The following is a 21,074-nucleotide window of genomic DNA, read 5'->3' as shown; positions in this document are numbered from 1 at the left end:
TTTGTTGTCACACGATGTTGTGCCTTCATTAAACTGTCGCACACACAAACGCACTTTCGACACATCCATAACTCCATCACCACATGTCTCCTTCAACTGTCGATGAATTTCAATTGGTTTCACACCACGCAAATTCAGAAAACGAATGATTGCACGCTGTTCAAGTAAGGAAAACGTCGCCATTTTAAGTATTTAAAACAGTTGTCATTCTCGCCGCTGGCGGTAAAATTCCATCTGCCGTACGGTGCTGCCATCTCTGGGACGTATTGACAATGAACGTGACCTCATTTTAAAACAATGCACATGTTTCTATCTCTTTACAGTCCGGAGAAACAAAATCGGAGGCCTTAGCACTTGAATGCACCTCGTAGTTACTGATTTGAGCCAAACAGAGCACTGTCAGGAGACTTTTAATTGAGTGCATTAGGGCATTCCATTATCAGACACTGCATGCAGTGTGCTGGCAGTAAAGAGTCATGTACAGGTTCACTACGAGAGCAGCATATGGCCAGTCGAATGCATGAGGGCGGTGGGCAGAGGTCGTGCCTTTGGCTGCAGCCTAGAGTGGGACCTGATGTCCAGCGTTAGCATCAGTGACACCCACTGGATGTTTTCATTTGTCCCCATGACCAAAGACATTCTTTCTGCAGATACGGTACATGCCGTGAACTGCACACATACCTACATTTGCACCCTCTCGACAGACTCCCAAGCTGCTCATTCTAGGGCTAGCAAGAACGTGTCACTCACAAATGCTAGAGGCAGAGTCGCCTATGCTGTCAGTATCTTCCTCCTAGCAGTCTGAAAAAAATCGTTGTGGGTTTGGCCATTCATCTGATAGCCAGATAAGACCCTTTATCTCGCAAATCGATATACTTAACAGCTATCTTATCTCTTCAATAACGCCTTCTTTTCCCATGCTAAAAGACACAACCACACGAATTTCCTCTATGAAACCATATCTAAGTTACTTTCAGTTAGCAACATCTTCTGCCTTCATTATGTAATTATGAGTGGAAGGTAAGATTTCAGATTCAAAAACCTTTAATCTACCAGAAAGACACTCTTAGCTTATTTTCATTATCAGTATGACAGATATACGAGGAGCACTCCATAAGTAATGCAACACATTTCGTTTTTGAAAACAGATTAGTTTTCTTCGGGATTCCAACACATCATTTCATTCACCACTCTTCTGTGCAAAAAAAAACCCCTATTTTTCAACGTAATCTCCGTTCAGTGCGACGGTCTTACGTCACTTTACTGGGAGGGCCTGATTGCCCGCATGGTACCGTTCTACTAGTCGACGTCCAAGCCAATGTCTTGCTGAATCAATGATCTCCACATCATTCCATACTGCTTCCTGCGGAGTGCATTCTTCATTGGGCCAAACAGATGGATGTCGGAAGTGGCAAGATCTGGGCTGTAGAGCGGATGGCGAAGAAGTTATGATTATCTCGGGTGCGCAGACGTTTGCGACACATTACGTTGTCATCGGGAAGGAAAAGATTGTTTGCATTTTTGTGACGAAGTTCTAACATTACAGGAGTAACAGCCGTGTGCGGCCGGCCAGCATGTGAGACATCGGACAAGTTTTTCGCCCAATAACACACCATGGTTTTGTTCATTGCCAGGTCTTCGTAGACATTCTGTAAAGACCTATGAGTGCCTGCGATGCCCTGATTTAACGCCAAAAGAAACTCAGTGACAACTGTCTGCTTGGAATGCAACTCCGTTCCAGACGCTATTTTGAAGGCTACATACGCTATGGGATCAAAAGTATCCGGACACCCCCAAAAATATACGTTTTTCATATCAGGTGCATTGTGCTGCCAGCTACTGTCAGGTACTTCAAATCAGCGACCTCAGTAGTCATTAGACATCGTGAGAGAGCGCAATGGGGCGCTCCGCGGAACTCACGGACTTTCAACGTGGTCAGATGATTGGGTGTCACTTGTGTCATACGTCTGTACGTGAGATTTCCACACTCCTAAACATCCCTAGCTTCACTGTTACCTAAGTGATAGTGAAGTGGAGACGTGAAAGGACATACAACATGAAAGCATACAGGCCGACCTCGTCTATTGACTGACAGAGACCGCCGACAGTTGAAGAGGGTCGTAATGTGTAATAGGCTGACATCTATCCAGACCGTCACACAGGAATTCCATACTGCATCAGGATCCACTGCAAGTACTATGGCAGTTAGGCAGAAGGTGAGAAAACTTGGATTTCATAGTCGAGTGGCTGCTCATAAGCCACACATCACGCCGGTAAATGTCAAACGACGCCTCGCTTGTTGTAAGAAGCGTAAACATTGGACGATTGAACAGTGAAAAAACGTTGTGTGGAGTGACGAATCATGGTACACAACGTAGCGATCTGATGGCAGGGTGTGGGTATGGCGAATGCCCGGTGAACGTCATCTGCCAGCGTGTGTAGTGCCAACAGTAAAATTCGGAGACGGTGGTGTTATGGTGTGGTTGTGTTTCTCATGGAGGGGGTTTGCAGCCCTTGTTGTTTAGCGTGGCACTATCGCAGCGCAGGTCTACATTGATGTTTTAAGCACCTTCTTGCTTTCCACTGTTTAAGACCTATTTGGGGATGCCGACTGCATATTTCAATACGATCGAGCACCTGTTCATAATGCACGATCTGTGGCGGAGTGGTCACACGACAATAACATCCCTGCAATGGACTGGCCTGCGCAGAGACCTGACCTGAATCCTAAAGAACACCTTTGGGATGAAACTTCCTGGCATATTAAAACTGTGTGCCGGACCGAGACTCGAACTCGGGACCTCTCCCTTCGCAGGCAAGTGCTCTACCAACTGAGCTACCCAAGCACGACTCACGCCCCGTCCTCACAGCTTTACTTCTGCCAGTACCTAGTCTCCTACCTTCCAAACTTTACAGAAGCTCTCCTGCGAACCTTGCAGAACTAGCACTCCTGGAAGTAAGGATATTGAGGAGACATGGCTTAGCCACAGCCTGGGGGATGTTTCCAGAATGAGATTTTCAGTCTGCAGCGGAGTGTGTGTTGATATGAAACTGATGTTTTGGAACGCCGACTTCGTGCTACGCCTCACCGACTGACATCGATACCTCTCCTCAGTGCAGCACTCCATGAACAATGGGCTGCCATCCCCCCAAGAAAGCTTCCAGCAACCTGATTGAACGTATGCCTGCGAGTGGAAGCTGTCATCAAGGCTAAGGGTGGGCCAAACCCATATTGAATTTCAGCATTACGGATGGAGGGTGCCACCAACTTGTAAGTCATTTACAGCCAGGTGTCCAGATACTTTTGATCACATAGCGGTGCCATCCATCGGAACTTAATGAAACTAATGGGGCTGAAGTAGGAATATTCCACGATGCCCCAAAACCATTTCCACGCTTTTTCAGTCAAAACTGGCCGAGGGAAAGATTGTGTTCCATTACTTGTTGAACGCCCCTCGTCCAACGGTGGCAGTAGAATCATCTAACACTGTTCCTCTAGAATTGATTCTGTAAACTTTCCAATTAGAGTTCTGTGAAAAGAGTGCCTTTTTCTAGCAGATAATCTCATATAGTATTCCTCATACCGTAGGAACCAGGCTGTTATAACTTGATCAGCATGTGCCCGAAGCCTTTCTTTCATTCAATGTGATCTGTGATGACCCCACATATTTGACCAGTAATTTCAGTTGTTGGACCCTTCCATATCGTTTCATATTGCTACATTTAGATATGTAGTTGGTGTGCACGAGGGAACCGGTATTTCACAAAAGCTGAAATACGTGAATAGCTATTAGTCATACTTAGAGCTATTTCCACACCAACACCTTACGGGAAGTCCTCTTGGGAGCAAATACACCAATCGTAATATTCCTGCCACTTTTGAAATCCATCGAGAAATTCTTTCTTTGTTAGGGTGGTTAGTACCCACTGCAATTTCACTTGAATCTTTTCCTCTGTATCAAATATTTGCCCCTTCAATATGATTTTCATTTTGGGAAAGACGAGAAGTCACACGAACCTAAGATTCGTGATTATGTGGTTACGGCGAGTGGGAAGGGCTGTAATATTAATGTAGTCAAAGGTTCCTGAGTAATTAAGGTGATGTCCCAGCTCGACAGGGACCACCGACGTGCTATCCATATTAACACGTCCAGGCGATAGCAGCGCCACCTGGCGAGGAATGACTGCTGATGAGAGACATGCACGGTGCACGTAGTATTCGTGAGCGCGTTGTCCGTGTGTATAATGGGGAAGGCGCGTGATCTATCTCAGTTTGACTGAGGGCAGATTGTGATGGCCAGGAGGTTCGGCACGAGCATTTCGGAAACCGCACGACTTGTCTGGTGTTCGAGGAACTTTGTGGTAAATGTCTCCAACACGTGACGACACCAAGGTGAAACCACGTCGAGGTGTCATCCCTCAATACAGATGTCGGACGTCATAGGCTGGGCAGACTGGTAAAGCAGGAGAGGCGGCGAACTGTGGTGGAACTAACATCAAACTTTAATGCAGGGCAGAGTACAAATGTGTCTTAGTACACAGTGCACCGAACACTCCTAAAGATAGGCCTCCGCAGCCAATGACCCATGCATGTGTCATTGTTAACATCCCGATAACGGCAACTACGACTGAAATGGGCATGTGGCCATCAACACTGGACATTGGCGCAGTGACAGATCATTGCATGGCCTGATGAATCCTGATACCTTCTTCATCATGCCAATGGGAGGGCGTGAATCCGTAGTCCTGCAGGGGAATAACTCCTTGACACCTGCACTGTAGGATGGAGAAAAGGTGGTGGCGGTTCCATCATGCTGTCGGGAACATTGATGTGGACATCCAGGGGTCCAGCGGACCTCGTGCAAGGCATCAGGGCGGCCAAGGAGTATGGCACACTGGTTACATACCGCGTACACCCCTTCATGACGATCATGTTTCCCGGAGGCAGTGACGTTTTTCAACATGATAATGGTCCATGTCACAAAGTGTGCTGGTGTGGTTTGAGGAACACAGTGGCGAGTTCCGGTTGACGTGCTTGCCCCCCAACTCGCCAGAGCTGAATCCAATTGAACACATCTGGGATGTGATTGAATGTGGCGTCAGAGCACATCGCCCCCCTCCCCGGAATTTACAGGAATTAGGTGACGTGTGCATATGTGGTGCTAACTCCATCGAGCAACCTACCAAGGCCTCATTGCTTCCGTGTCACGACGCGTCGCCGGTGTTATCTGTGCCAAACATGGATATACCGGCTGTTAGGTAGGTGGTCCTAACATTCTGGCTCATCAGTGTAAATCTAACTTCATAGTTACTCAGTAACGAAACACGTCTGCAAACAAGTGATTCGTCAGCAGCCTGAATAGATGTGTTGTTCGCATTGTTATGAACTCGTACATTGTATACCTGTAAAGATATCAACTAAATTTGGAACCCTATCTTTTCAGTACTGACGAACCACCTTTCACTTACAAAGTACCCGTTACTCGTTCCTTAAGTTGCTGATCATCTGATTCGCCGTTACTTCTTGGCAGTGAGGTTGGAGTTGCTTCTTGATGGTAGTACAGCTCGATCAGAAAAAGAGGTGGGAATGCAGGTGCATTCAATTTCAAAACATTATTGATTTCCGATGAATTATCAACCAACATATAGCAGATTTGTGAGTCGCCAGATCCTAATGTCATATATTGATAGGTTGTACATGGTTAAGCTTAAAGCTGTTGGAAGTCAAGGAGGGCATTCTATGATTGGGAATCACAGACCGCAGACAAAGTGTTAGCCTTTAGGTTACCGGAGTTAGACAGTACCGCTAGAGCCCTGCACAGACTCTGGGCAGCTGTCCCATGGGACAGGTTTCACTTCAGAAATTAACTGCCAACGCCATCAATCGCCCAGACGCTCTTGTGAGGCGACATAGAGAAGGTAGTCACAGACAGGCCTGTCTCAGCATAGGCCGCAAGCTTGATATTTGTTTCTGGGAATAGCAACGTCAGTGCGTTTACACAGTGAGTTTAGAGTCAGATGGAAAATGGCTAAAACTGCTAGAATAGCTGTTCCTATTCGCCAGAGACCTCAGGGTGGGCCCAAATGACGTAAGGCACTTGCTGCTAGACATTAGAGATGGGCAGACATCAGAGATTGGATCAGAACTGTTCACTCCCTGAAATGAATTAGCTCTTTTTCATGACTCACCACTCATTTACAATAGAAAGTAAATGGAAGGCACATTGCCCTTTAAACTTGGTTTATTCCAGTACTATACCTGTATTTTGATCTTATTTGATCCTATTTTGAAGTAACACAGATAATGAGTAAGAATTTTGTATTGTTTATTGAAATTTCCACGATATGACAAAGTTTTTTATTATTGATTTATTTTGCACTATCGTGGTTTTTTGGGTGATCGGAAAATGTTGTAACTTGAGATTTACATTAACAATATATTTGGCTATAATGTATTAAAATTTCATTGACCTCATACAAATACATCGCAAGCCATATATTTTTAAAGTGAACGTTTCCTTCCGAAGACGCCTAAAATCGCAAAATCCGTACCAGAATAAGAAAAAAAATATAAATTTGACTGTAAAACGAAAGTGCTGCATATAGCCTTACGCAGAATAAAACAAGGAAAATATTGGTGTATCACATTTTGCGATACGTTTATCGGTTTGCTCGTAATTAAAGCGTAAATTCGAGTGTCCATAATAAAAATCCTATAGTAAGAGGAGTCATCAGGAACCTAATCTAATCAGTTTAAACAAATAAAAATAAAATAAAAACAATTGATGTATACATAACATAATAATGTAATATACATAGCGGTATTACTACGAAGAACAATATCCAGTAGAGACGGACTCCGATGCAGAGGCGCTGAGTCGAGTAGGTCGAGCCGCGAGCTGTATTACTGCGTGAGCTGAGACCGCAGAGACCAGAGTGACACCTGAGTCGCTTTGCTCAACGCTCTGGCTAGAGTCGAGACGGTGGGGTGAGCGTTGAGCGGGCGAGTTCCGAGGGTGGGGGGAGCGGTGAACTCACCCGCTCCGAGACAAATCGTCCGTTCCCTTGCGAGCAGGTTGTTGCAAGTAGTTCCTATGTTATCCGCTAGGTGGCTCTCTGTCCTGTTGCTCGCATCAACTGCCCAGAGGGCAGGACGTGCGACTGAAACGATCGCCGACAGAGTGCGATGCCAAGTTAAGCTGCTGCACGCGGCAGACGACGCACAGAGACGGCACGGCATATGTGAAACACAAAATCCAATGGGGCACTGCACAATGTAGGCAGCCAAGGTAGAAGCAGGGCAGAGGCCGGCGCTGGCTGTGTTGTGTGGCGTGCACTGTGCTCTGACCAGCAGAGGCGCTGCTGATATGCTCCGTCCGTCTCTCTTTCTCTCTCTCTCTCTCTCTCTCTGCCGTGGGAAACGTTTGGAGCTACAGTTCTTTTTTTCTGAATCACTGATTGTTCATTCCTTTGAAAGATTCAACTCTATGAATTAGTTCAAGAGCGGATCCCCCATCTCTACTAGACATAATAGGAATGGCAGTGACGTTTAGCTTTCAGCTGAAAGCTGTTGCTATAAAACTTGGAGTTTGTTAATGTAAAGATCAGAAACATCCCCACCTATAGCGTAGAAGGAGGGAAAGGACCTCAATGTGGTTGGCCAGAGGCATTAGGGGGTGTGCTGCACGTCAGACTGGCCGATGTCTGTGAAGCACCAGCTTAGTAAGCGAGAAGTAGTGCGCCGCCACAATTCTATCAAAACCCAGGTTTTCTGCACTGAAGGGAGTTCTCAGTCAGACTGTTGGGATGACAGTTCCGTGTCGCTCGTCACTAGAATCTGGTTAGCAGCAGCAAGTTACACTCACTTGCAGTGCTGCTCTCGCAGTTTTATACACTATCAAAAGTATCCGGACACATAGCTGAAAATGACTTACACGTTCGTGGCGCCCTCTGTCCGTAATGCTGGAATTAAGTGTGGTGTGGGCCTATCCTTAGCCTAGATGACACCTTCCACTCTCGCAGGCATACGTTCAGTCAGGTGCTGGAAGCTTTCTTGGGGAATGGCAGCCCATTCTTCACGGAGTCGGTTGGTGAGGCCTGGCACGAAATCGACGTTCCAAAACATCGCAAATGTGTTCTTTAGGATTCAGATGAGGTCTCTGTGTGGGCCAGTCCATTACAGGGATGTTATTGTCGTGTAATGATAACACCACCGCCTCCTAATTTTACTGTTGGCACTACTCACGCTGGCAGATGACGTTCTCCGGGTATTCGCCATACCCACACCCTGCCACCGGATCGCCACATCGTGTACCGTGATTCGTCACTCCACATAACGTTGTTCCACTGTTCAATTGTCCACAGTCTGCGCTCCTTACACCAAGCGAGGCGTTGTTTAGCATTTACGGTGTGATGTGTGGCTTATGAGCAGCCGCTCGACTATGAAATCCCAGTTTTCTCACCTGCCACCTAACTGTCTTAGTACTTGCAGTGGATGCTGATGCAGTTTGAAATTCCTGTGTGATGGTCTGTATAGATGTTTGCCTATTACACATTATGACCCTCTTCAACTGTTTGTGGTCTCTGTGAGTCAACAGACGAGGTCGGCCTGTACGCTTTGGTGCAGTACGTGTCCCTTCAAGTTTCCACTTCGCTATCACACTGGAAACAGTGGACCTACGGTTGTTTAGGAGTGTGGAAATATCCCGTATAGACGTATGACACTAGTGACATCCAATCACCTGACCACGTTCGAAGTCCGTGAGTTCTGCGGAGCATTCCATTCCACTGTGTCACGATGTCTATTGACTACTGAGGTCGCTGATATTGAGTACCTGGCAGTAGGCGGCAGCACAATGCACCTAATACGAAAAACGTATATTTATGGAAGTGTCTGGATACTTTCGATAAAATAGTGTACTTACATTGCTGCTTGTGTTTGCCACTTCTGTTAGCCCTCACTCCACGGACTCAGACACAGACTTCTGTTGTGCAACCAGTTGCCTCCTTCGTTTTTTCTAACATTTATCGTTAGCCTTCAGTGTAGTAGTTAGTCTGATTGTAAATAAATAACCAGACCCCTGAGTGTCCTTGAGTCTTCTACTGCGGGCATCCTATCAATTCCCACAATCCTCGCCTCTAGAAGGTGCCCTATGACAGTGTTTGGCGCTAATGCAAGCAAGCAACCTACCCTCACTAGAAGTTTGTTATTCTGCGTTTGCTCCTAACTGCTCGGAAATTGCAGACTACCTCTAAGCCACTATCTTTCTTCTATCCTCCCAACGCTACACACACTTTTAACTTCTACATTAAACTGTAATGCTGTGGTAAGTTTCTTGGTATGTTGTGCCCAGCCCTGCAGTACACACAGACGGTTTTGACTGGCTCCCACTCTCGGCTGCTCCCACTGTTAGCTGCAGCTGCTACCACAGTCAGATTTAGACGAGTTGTAACGATGTTTCTTCCAACACGTCTGTCACTATTTATAAATGCCTAGTGTAATTCTGGTGAACACAAAGGTAACCTAGCTCCTCTAATGAGATAAAACTATATTGCGATCGCTATAGCAAATGGTAGGCAAGTTTCGAACAGTTCGTCGCTATAACAAACACGTGCATTAATCCTTGCCCAAGCAATCGTACAATAATACAGTGCAAGTAAATTCACGAGGACGTCAATACATACTGTACGTATCGAGAAAGTCGTGAACGCGAACATTAGCCACTCAGCCCAAATTGTTGAGAGAAAGAACACATGCCAACAATGAAGCGTATTCAGTACTCCGAATCATACTCACTATAATTGCATGTTTTCCGTTTGCTACCTGCTTCCATTAAGTAGTATCACAGACTTATCCTTACATCTTGATTCATATACCAAGGACTTACCCGCTTCCATTTAATTTTCACTACACTGATAATTACGTCCCCCACCTCCGTCTGTCGCCTGCTCCAGTTGCTTCTTTTCCTAAGTTCCCAGCATGTATTTCTCCATGTCTCACTTGTGAAGAAAATGACTCAGCAGTGTAACGAAATTAGGTCATAATATGCTGTGTTATCTAATCTTGTCGCGAAATGACTTATATGTGAAGAAAATAATTCTTAGACGTCTACTTTGTGTAATTTTGACCGTGAATTTCGATTATTTAAACTCATAAGGACCCGTTTTACTTCCAAACTTAACGAAAGTAACCATGTTAGAGTTCGGCAACAAACACCAAAAGAACATAAAACACGAAAACTTCTGTTAATAATTTCCGAAAAATTAAGCAAATGGCCACAACTTTGTTCAGTTATAATTGTAATGCATAAATAAACTCGCACTTGGTCATGAATATGTCGTAATATGACGTCTTATTGAATGTAAATACAGGTTAAGTGGCTGATGGCTGTCAGATTGAAAATTTCCCCCTAGAGCTTGTCCTGCACCAACAGTGGACGAGCCGTATAACTTACGCGGTATACCACACATCACAACAAAACATGTTAATGCACCCAACAAAAACACTACACATAGGCAAAAAAAACACAAGCCTCTAAAACAATACGTAAAACATGTGTAATGACAATAACAATAAAATAAATGAATAACATACTTTTACTAAATAGCAATAACTACTATTAGTTGAGGGTTAATAATATCAACATAGAAATTACATTTATTTCGAAGGAAAGCAAATATTGAGAAGAGTTTGTCACAAAAAGGACAGAACTTACATTTGAAACTACATGAAATTCTTTTAGTCTTAGAGGAGGAGAGCACTTGACGTTGCAGCTTATCTTTTTGTAGACGATGTGCTTTGACGTAAGCGGTGACTTGGTGATGCTGACGTGTAATTATTACAGCTCCATTACCCATGAAATTATAATGGATACTCCTCAGTGTATGATTCTCCAGACGTTAATATCATCCTCCGTATCGTTTCTTTGGCCACAGGACGGTTAGCCGTAGTTGTTGCTGTTTATATCTACATTCGTATGTGTACAATTACAACGTTCTTTATGCACACTCAGTAGCGGCTCTTGAGTATACATTTTGAGTGTTCAGAAATTTTTAGATTCAGATAAATATGAGAGTGCGAAATTAATAGCATCTGCTGTATAACACTTACGCTTATCAACATATTTATACAACTATCGCCACTGCCAATAGTGATAATAACAGAAATTATAATAATACTACGCATAGCTGTCTGAAAAAAGAAAGAATTGTTTTTGTGGAATTTTGTTGTTTTGTCATAATTAAGTACAGTTTGGGGCAAGAACGAAACAACGTTTAAGCTTTCGCTACTCCCTGTTTCGCATTTTTGTTTAAGTGGTAATTTCCGTGCTCTTTTTTATTTTTACGGACTAATGTACAAGATCCCTAACACATATATATTAGCTAACGAATTAACTTCCAGGCTAAAAGCGAACATTCTTACATTGCACCCACACAACAGCTTATGCTTATTTTACTCTTCTTTGTTAAATGTTCGCTTGTAATCACGCTTATTTTATTTCGACACTTTCTCTGTCAATGGATCTGGCCTGGGAGGCGCTAGTTCCTTTTGTCCGCATCTCGTGGTCGTGCGGTAGCGTTCTCGCTTCCCACGCCCGGGTTCCCGGGTTCGATTCCCGGCGGGGTCAGGGATTTTCTCTGCCTCGTGATGACTGGGTGTTGTGTGATGTCCTTAGGTCAGTTAGGTTTAAGTAGTTCTAAGTTCTAGGGGACTGATGACCATAGATGTTAAGTCCCATAGTGCTCAGAGCCATTTTTGAATCTAGTTCCTTTGCGGCTAACTTTTCCTCATAATTTTCTTTTCTGTTAGCGCTTAAAACAGATTCAACACAGTTCACGTTGACACTGCAGGCGGAAGCCGATTCCTGCACAGTAAACAACCACCTCCAAATACAATCTGCCGTTAGCAGAAATTATTAAGTTCAAACAGTACTGTCTACCTACATGTGTACTTGACTAGAATTCAGATGAGGCTCTGAGAACCATAAGGGCCATAAGAACACCGTCATAGATCCCACATTTAAGTGAATATCAGAGGAACCTGTGAGGTAGCTTTTTGTGAATGCTTATATATTCAGTGTGGGCGTACAGTACAGATCAACCCGACTCACCATAAGATCAACAGATGTCAGAAGAATGAATAAAAGCTACAGCCTCACAATCGACGACGATGTGCTTTATGGTTCTCAGCACCTCGAACGGATTACAACATGACGAAAGACGAAACTTAATGTACTAAATCTCATTCAGAAACCCACAAATAGGTTTTACTATCAGTATAACATATATTGATGTCCGATCTAATTTTAGTATATAGTGAACAAATTGGCATATTTGGGAAGTGTGCTACTGTCTAGCGGGATTTATGCCAAGCGAACGGGATAAAAGTCTGCTGCAGTGTGCTACCACATGATGGCACCGACATAAACTTGTAGCTGAGTGGTAAGGGCTAGCTATGAACTTTGTTTATCAAATTTTTATGTATTTGGTCTGTAAGACCATTACGTCACACCAGTAGCGCATGGGCAAAAGCTCCTTAAAACATGTCCTGTACAACTGAAGATGTGCTCGCGACCCTGAAGCCAAGTTTGAAACAGTCTAGGGGAGTAGCATCGTAGCATAGATTTACTGCTGTGTACTTCAGATTACCGCTTGTACATTAAGTTTAACAGCATTCAAAGAAAAATAACCAATAAATCCGCAAGGAGTCAAAAGTTAGGGTGCCTCACATCCTCTTGTGCTCTTACACAACAGCCGCCACTGCAGACAATTTTCTCTTTTTTAACGTCCAGTTCACAGTTTTAAAACAATATGCGTAGTACTTTTAGTCGCCGCCGCGTAGTTACAGTCGACCGCTTTTAGCAATCATGGTCGCAGATTCATAGTTCTGGCGAAAACAGTAACGCACGTCATAAGCATTTCAAAAATCTCCTCGGCGACAGTTACATCTTAACGCGCACGACTGCTCATTAAGTTGCACGCGAGATAAGAAATTCAAAGTACATTAGTTTGTGCAAAGCAGTTCGGTTCTAGCCACAGCAGTCACTGACCTTTCGCGTAAGCATTGTCTCCTGCTATTTTAGTACTCATTGAAGCTCACATTATTCTCAGTCAAACATTTTGTTCCATAACGTTCACTTTGTACTATGACCGAAAAATAAGAACGCTGCCATAAATTTTCACGTGCTTCTGTGTAGCACGATTACACAACACAGGCGCATACGCCATAATGCTGCAGATCCTCGCAGTATCACTGTTCGACTGCCAACGGTCGATACCGTTCTCGCGTCACAGTTCTTCCGACAGTTCTGACAAGGGAACCTCCCCATCGCACCCCCGTCAGATTTAGTTATAAGTTGGCACAGTAGATAGGCCTTGAAAAACTGAACACAGATCAATCGAGAAAACAGGAAGAAGTTGTGTGGAACTATGAAAAAAATAAGCAAAATATACAAACTGAGTAGTCCATGCGCAAGATAGGCAACATCAAGGATAGTGTGAGCTCAGGAGCGCCGTGGTCCCGTGGTTAGCGTGAGCAGCTGCGGAACGAGAGGTCCTTTGTTCAAGTCTTCCCTCGAAGCTAAATCGGGCAAAGTAGAAGAATCTTTTTACCCATTCGCCAAGTGTACAAGTTAGGTGGGTCGACAACATATTCCTGTCACGTGACGCACATGCCGTCACCAGTGTCGTATAGAATATATCAGACGTGTTTTCCTGTGGAGGAATCGGTTGACTATGACCTTGCGATCATATGTTTTCGGTTCCCATTGGAGAGGCACGTCCTTTCGTCTACTAATCGCACGGTTTTACGGTGCGGTCGCAAAACACAGACACTAAACTTATTACAGCGAACAGAGACGTCAATGAACTAACGGACAGATCATAACTTTGCGAAAATAAAGAAAGTAAACTTTTCACTCGAGGGAAGACTTAAACCAAGGACCTCTCGTTCCGCAGCTGCTCACGCTAACCACGGGACCACGGCGCTCCTGAGCTCACACTATCCTTGATGTTGCCTATCTTGCGCATGGACTACTCAGTTTGTACATTCTGCTTATTTTTTTCATAGTTCAACACAACTTCTTCCTGTTTTCTCGATCAATCGGTGTTCAGTTTTTCAAGGCCTATCCGCTGTGCCAACTTATAACTAAATCTGAGGGGGGTGCGATGGGGAGGTTCCCTTGTGAGTATTGTAGTGCACACAGAATACCGTGGCCGGTAGATGCGTGGGGAGAATGGTAGTGGTGGGGATTACGGGCAGGTGCAGTAGGGGAAATACCGAACACTAATCTGAAGCCTACACTCACAATTTTTTGTAAATATTAAGCGGGGCTCCTTCACACCCACACTTGGACGGTGACCATTCAAAAAGATCTGTCACCTCTTCTTTGGTTAATATCTAAAAAGAATTCCATCGAAAATGCAGCGATTTATTTTCGCCTGGTTTGTTAACCATTCGTAACTTTCAGAGAAGTGTCACGAGTGAGGAATTTTTAGTAAAACGTACACATTTCTCTTGTTGACATGATAAATTTTGGTACCTCAAACCGTTTATGAAATATGAGGAATGTCGTGGATATTTCACTCTGGCTTCATCGCTGGCACGGTGCGATCACAAATGAGTGCGCTACGTCACATAAATTTTCTAGAGACTGGTGACAAAAACAGATCTCTAGCCAAGTCTAAAGAAAAATTCAATATGTTAGCTAAATTTCATACACAGAAACATATTACTAAATACGCACCGAACGCAAAATCAAAGTGACCCCTATTTTTCATTGCAAACTTTTTCGAATTTCGCGCAGTGTTTTACTTCCACGCAAATATCGCAATAACTATGAACATTAACGAAATGATGGGCACATCATTATGAAGCTACAAGTATAGCAAAGATGAATTTTTTTACTGAATAGTTTCTGTAACATCGTTTGGGAAAGACTTTAGGGCGTGCGCGTTGCTTCTGTCATCGCCGACCGGCCGAAAGGTGGCAAACGCTTGTTAGTCTCCCCTTTTGAACGGACGAATGAACTCTCCCTTCGCTTTGGACGAAAACTGGTCACTGAGCATCGGGCACCGAATCCTGCGCGACCTATAGATGTAGTTCCACACAGCACATTTCAGAAGAGCATTACAAAGAAGATCAAACGTACATTGACACACATTCTCATTTAAAAGAAATTCATGTAGCAATATTAATAAAAGAAACAAGTTACGTTTCATATTATAGAACAAAACAAGTATTCTAAACCATCAAATATATGAGTTCAAAGTAGAATAAAAGAAAGAAGAAAAAGAAAAACAATATACACAAAAGAATTACAGACGGGTTGCGAGTGGGCATTAATTGAAATCAATGGAGAAAATTTAAAATTTGTGCTGCACTAGCCTGCTAGTCAGATGCTCTGACCACTGAGCCATCCGGACAGAGTGACTGCCGCAACTACATTCACTACCTACACTACTGGCCATTAAAATTGCTACACCACAAAGATGACGTGCTACGGACGCGAAATTTAACCGACAGGAAGAAGATGCTGTGGTATGCAAATGATTAGCTTTTCAGAGCATTCACACAAGGTTGGCGCCGGTGGCGACACCTACAACGTGCTGACATGAGGAAAGTTTCCAACCGATTTTTCATACACAAACAGCAGTTGACCGGCGTTGCCTGGTGAAACGTTGTTGTGATGCCTCGTGTAAGGAGGAGAAATGCGTACCATCACCTTTCCAATTTTGATAAAGGTCGGATTGTAGCCTATCGCGATTGCGGTTTATCGTATCGCGACATTGCTGCTCGCTTTGGTCGAGATCCAATGACTGTTAGGAGAATATGGAATCGTTGGTTTCAGGAGGGTAATACGGAACGCCGTGCTGGATCCCTACGGCCTCGTATCACTAGTAGTCGAGATGACAGGCATCTTATCCGCATGGCTGTAACGCATCGTGCAGCCACGTCTCGATCCCTGAGTCAACAGATGGCGACGTTTGCAAGACAACAACCCTCTGCACGAACAGTTCGATTACGTTTGCAGCAGCACGGACTATCAGCTTGGAGACCATGGCTGCGATTACACTCGACGCTGCATCATAGAGAGGAGCGTCTGCGGTGATGTACTCAACGACGAACCTGGGTGCACGAATGGTAGAACGTCATTTTTTCGGATGAATCCAGATTCTGTTTACAGCATCATGATGGTCGCATCCGTGTTTGGCGACATCGCGGTGAACGCACATTGGAAGCGTGTATTCGTCATCGCCATACTGGCGTATCACCCGGCGTGATGGTATGGGGTTCCATTGGTTACACGTCTCGGTAACCTCTTGTTCGCATTGACGGCACTTTGAACAGTGGACGTTATATTTCAGATGTGTTACGACCCGTGGGTCTACCCTTCACTCGATCCCTGCGAAACCCTACATTTCAGCAGGATAATGCACGACCGCATGTTGCAGGTCCTGTACGGGCCTTTCTGGATACAGAAAATGTTCGACTGCTACCCTGGCCAGCACATTCTCCAGATCTCTCACCAATTGAAAACGTCTGGTCAATGGTGGCCGAGTAACTGGCTCGTCACAATACGCCAGTCATTGCTCTTGATGAACTGTGGTATCGTGTTGAAGCTGCATGGGCAGCTGTACCTGTACACGCCATCCAAGCTCTATTTGCCTCAGTGCCTAGGCGCATCAAGGCCGTTATTACGGCCAGAGGTGGTTGTTCTGGGTCTTGATTTCTCAGGATCTATGCACCCAAATTGCGTGAAAATGTCATCACATGTCAGTTCTAGTATAATATATTTGTCCAATGAATACCCGTTTATCATCTGCATTTCTTATTGGTGTAGCAATTTTAATGGCCAGTAGTGTAGCATGCCTCCTGTCAGACCCAAACTCTCATCTTACCCATGTATTCCTAATGTAGTGTTCCTGACTATTGTTCTCATTACTCGCGGTATTTCGCCAATTTCTGTAAGAGTTAGAGCCTGGTGTGCACATGTCCGAAAGAACAGACATCACATATACATATAAAGAATTATATCACATAATTACTGATTAAAAATAACCATTGTAAACTTTTCGTTTCAGACGGTTAGGAAACTTAATTTTGAAAATCCTATTTCGTTTCCCAAAAATATTAGAGACCATTTTTATTCTTCTTTTATTTAGTTTCTTGTCCACTCAGTCGTTGTCTTCCGTTGTAGGAAATATGTGGAGACTATGGACAGTGTATCGACTATCGAGAGTCAGCATAAACTGATGCGAAGCTCAGTGATATCACATTTGACTCAGGCTGAAGCTACCACTAGAAACTTGTGCATTTATCCAGTTTAAAAATCTGAAAAATTCTTGTGCGGCTGCTGAGAATACTTTTGATGGTATGAAATCTCCTAATTTAGTTTTGAATTCCTCACTGCCTTGATGAGATCTAATGGAGGCTGTAGCATTGATGTATAGTGTGGGGCTGGGAATTGTCCCTAACTTTAAGGCGGTACTGCAAGGAAAGGACGATGGAAGAGTGGGTACGGGCTCCACGGTCACAGTGGAAGTGGGCGGTTAGTTTGGTACCGCTTTTAGTTGCAAACATGGCGTGGTCAAACGAACAACCTGCTTTTGCTGTCGAAACCTGTTTTTCCGAAAATCGGTATATAATTGCAGTACAGCGTTATATGTGTACTCGATATCAAATCCTCCGTCGAAACAGTGAGTCCCGATCGTAAATCGATTCTGTTATGGGTAAAGAACTTCTGTCGGTGTAGCAGTGTTATGGAAAAGAGAGTTGGTGAACAGAGGACCGTTAGAACTCCCTAAAACGTTAAGGGTGTCAGAAGGTCAGTTTCGCAGTCCTGTAAACGTTCTGTTCGCAAGCACACGTCGTCGCTTGCACAGCCTAGCCGTATTGTGCGTCGGGTTCTCCATGAAAGACATTCAGTTTCATCCGAATGAAATGGAGATCGCTAAAGAACTGTATATGACTGGCAAAATCAACGACAATCTTGTGAAGACTTGATTGGAAACGTTTCTCAAGACGCGCACATTTTCTCCAGTGATGAGGCACATATTTATTTTTATGGACGTCTTAACAAATAGAATATGCATTACTGGAATTATGTGAGACCTGAGGAAATTCATGAGAGTCCTTTCTACGTGATAAGTCACAGTCTGGTGTGCAATCAGTGCTGAGGAAATCATTGGACCTTATTTTCTTTGAGGAGAAAAAACCATGCTGTTGCCGCCAATAGCGGACAATATGTTATCGTGACCCAAAACCTTTTTTAACCAAAACTTCAACAAATGTATATTAGGCTCGTTTAGTTTGCAGGATGGTACCACAGCCCACACTGCTCGACATTCGATGAATGTTTTGAGTAAAATCTTTGCCGATGGTTTGATCTCACGGTACGGCGACATTCCATGGCCTGCACGTTCGCCTGATCTAAATCCGTGCAAGTTCTTTCTTTGGGATTATCTCAAAGATGAAGTTTTGAAACACCGCCCAAGCACGCTGGGAGCCTTGAAGGATGCTATACGACTTGAAAGAAGCCGCACTCCACAACAGATGCTCCATAGAGAAATGCAGAACTTTATAAACCAGCTGCAGCTGTGTATTGACAACGAAGGACGTCACTTGCAGGATTTGATGTCCAGAACTTAATAAAATGGAACTTCCAGGTATTTGTTTAGGTAATAAATAGGTGTTTTCTAGCATTTTTAATTTTTCTTTTATTAACTTCTATAGTTTGGGATAATTCCTTGCCCCACACTGTATAACCTATTCTCCAATATACTACGAGGGACTTCAAAAAGTAAGTTACTCATGTTGTCGTACACTAAGAGTATTGCGCAACAAGTGTGCCGCATCGTCATAAGAGAGAACATGTTCCTGGTTTCCTATAGAGGGAATTCTGTTGCGGTGTGATTAGCAAGTGCTTTACAGTATGGAAATGAAATGGCGCAGCAACTGGAAACGTACTCCAAAGCCGAAATACGCGGGACAGCACAGTTCTTGTGTGCTAAACGTCTAAAATGTACACAGATTCGGGTAAAATTCTGGCGATATATGGACCAGACACACTGTAGGTCCGGCCGTAGTGAAATGGTGCAACAATATGGCCAATGTCACAAAACGTGCGTGATGCTGATCGGGAAGGAAGGCCACCGACATCGACCGCAGATGACAATGTCCAAGCAATTGAGGAACTGATACGCGACAATTGCAGATTTGCCACCGATGAGGATGTTCGAACAGCAGTCTTCGAATAGTTCCGTGAGCAAGGAGTGGATTCCTACCGTTCAGAAACTGAGTGTTTTGTAGAACTTTCCGACTGATATTTAAATAGACGCGGTACATTGAAAAGTAGTGTCACGTATCTGCGTCGCTTTCAAGTGCAGTGTAAGTTACTTGACCTACCATAATATAGTGTAACTTACTCTTTTGAGACGCCTCTTAACATAGGCAGAATCAACGCTTAGTTTCTGAAGAGCTGGGAAATTTCCCGTGACGTAGTGTATTTAGCTGTGGACAGCCCCTGAGAGAGCCGCTGCCCGCAGGCCCGCCGTGCTGATCCGGTCGCCGGAGCTGCTGCGCTCTGTGCTGGTGAAGGACTTCGCCACGTTTGCCGACCGCTACAACACCAGCGATGAGCAGTCCGACCCCCTGGGCACCAGGAACCTCTTCGTCATCAAGGTAGGCGAGCGGCGGCACCAGCCTGCGCTCTCAGCTATAGTATCTGCACGCGTGCGCGAAGCACACAGCGTTACTGAAAATGATGGATCCAACTGAATTAATTTTTATTTCATGAAATACACATTGCTTTTGTAATTCTGTCAGAGACAGCAAAGGACTTGGAAGAGCAGTTGAACGGAATGGACAGTGTCTTGAAAGGAGGGTATAAGAAGAACATCAACAAAAGCAAAACGAGGATAATGGGATGTAGTCGAATTAAGTCGGGTGATGGCGAGGGAATTAGATTAGGAAATGAGACACTTAAAGTAGTAAAGAGTTTTACTATTTGGGGACCAAAATAACTGATGATGATCGAAGTAGAGAGGATATAAAATGTAAACTGGCAATGGCAAGGAAAGCGTTTCCGAAGAAGAGAAATTTGTTAAAATCGAGTATAGATTTAAGTGTCAGGAAGTCGTTTCTGAAAGTATTTGTATGGAGTGTAGCCATGTATGGAAGTGAAACGTGGACGATAAATAGTTTAGACAAGAAGAGCATAGAAGCTTTCGAAATGTGGTGCTACAGAAGAATGCTGAAGATTAGATGGGTAGATCACATAACTAATGAGGAGGTATTGAATAGAATTGGGGAGAAGAGGAGTTTGTGGCACAATTTGACTAGAAGAAGGGATCAGTTGGTAGGTGATGTTCTGAGGCATCAAGAGATCACCAATTTGGTACTGGAGAGCAGCGTGGAGGGAGATGAATACACTAAGCAGATTCAGAAGGATGTAGGCTGCAGTAGGTAGTGGGAGGTGAAGAAGCTTGCACAGGATAGAGTAGCATGGAGAGCTGCATCAAACCAGTCTCAGGACTGAAGACCACAACAACAACGACATTGCTTATGATTAATCCATATACCTTATTTTATGGCTCTAAGACGCTACGGACTACAAAATGAACCTTAATTTTAAGCAATTTTTTAAAAATAACATTTTTACAGTTTTTATCATTAGATTGGAAAACAAGAATAAAGAAATTCTTAGTTTATAAAACCGAACTGACCTTTAAAATTCCTGAAAATTGTCTTCTGAACTTTTTTGTTCTTCTTCTTCGTCTTCGTCGTCATTGTTGTCCTCTTCATATATAAGATGGGCTTCGGGCTTCTCTGTCATCGTGAGCGTTATTTCTTGGAAGATTTAACAATAATTTTTTCTCTCATTCTAGACTACAACTGTTTTATCCACAAACTTGCTTGACTGTAGATCGTTTTAAAGATCCCTTGGGCGTGAATTCATGTTCGATGTCATCCAGCATCCATTTGCCCCATTCCTCTCTCATATACATTTGAAATCGTTTATTTATCGAAACATCAAGAAGTTGCAATTGGGAAGTAAGTCCTCTCGAAATAAAAG

General features: G+C 43.9%; 1 protein-coding gene and 1 non-coding gene across 2 annotated transcripts in view; one reads left to right on the top strand and one right to left on the bottom strand.

The window, feature by feature from the left end:
- Positions 1-21,074, top strand: part of LOC126190385 (cytochrome P450 6k1-like) — a 173,869-nt gene that overhangs the window by 63,336 nt on the left and 89,459 nt on the right. The window contains exon 3 of the mRNA XM_049931018.1: positions 19,546-19,681. Within this exon, the coding sequence (XP_049786975.1) occupies positions 19,546-19,681 (136 nt within the window). The remainder of the gene's footprint in view (positions 1-19,545; positions 19,682-21,074) is intronic.
- Trnar-gcg (transfer RNA arginine (anticodon GCG)) lies at positions 2,774-2,847 on the bottom strand. The gene has a single exon. It is a non-coding gene; the product is annotated as a tRNA-Arg (tRNA).

Source organism: Schistocerca cancellata, chromosome 1 (assembly GCF_023864275.1).
Source record: "Schistocerca cancellata isolate TAMUIC-IGC-003103 chromosome 1, iqSchCanc2.1, whole genome shotgun sequence".
In the NCBI taxonomy this organism is placed as follows: Eukaryota; Metazoa; Arthropoda; class Insecta; order Orthoptera; family Acrididae; genus Schistocerca; species Schistocerca cancellata.
Note: the sequence above shows the minus strand (reverse complement) of the source record. Positions and strands in the feature narration are given on the sequence as shown.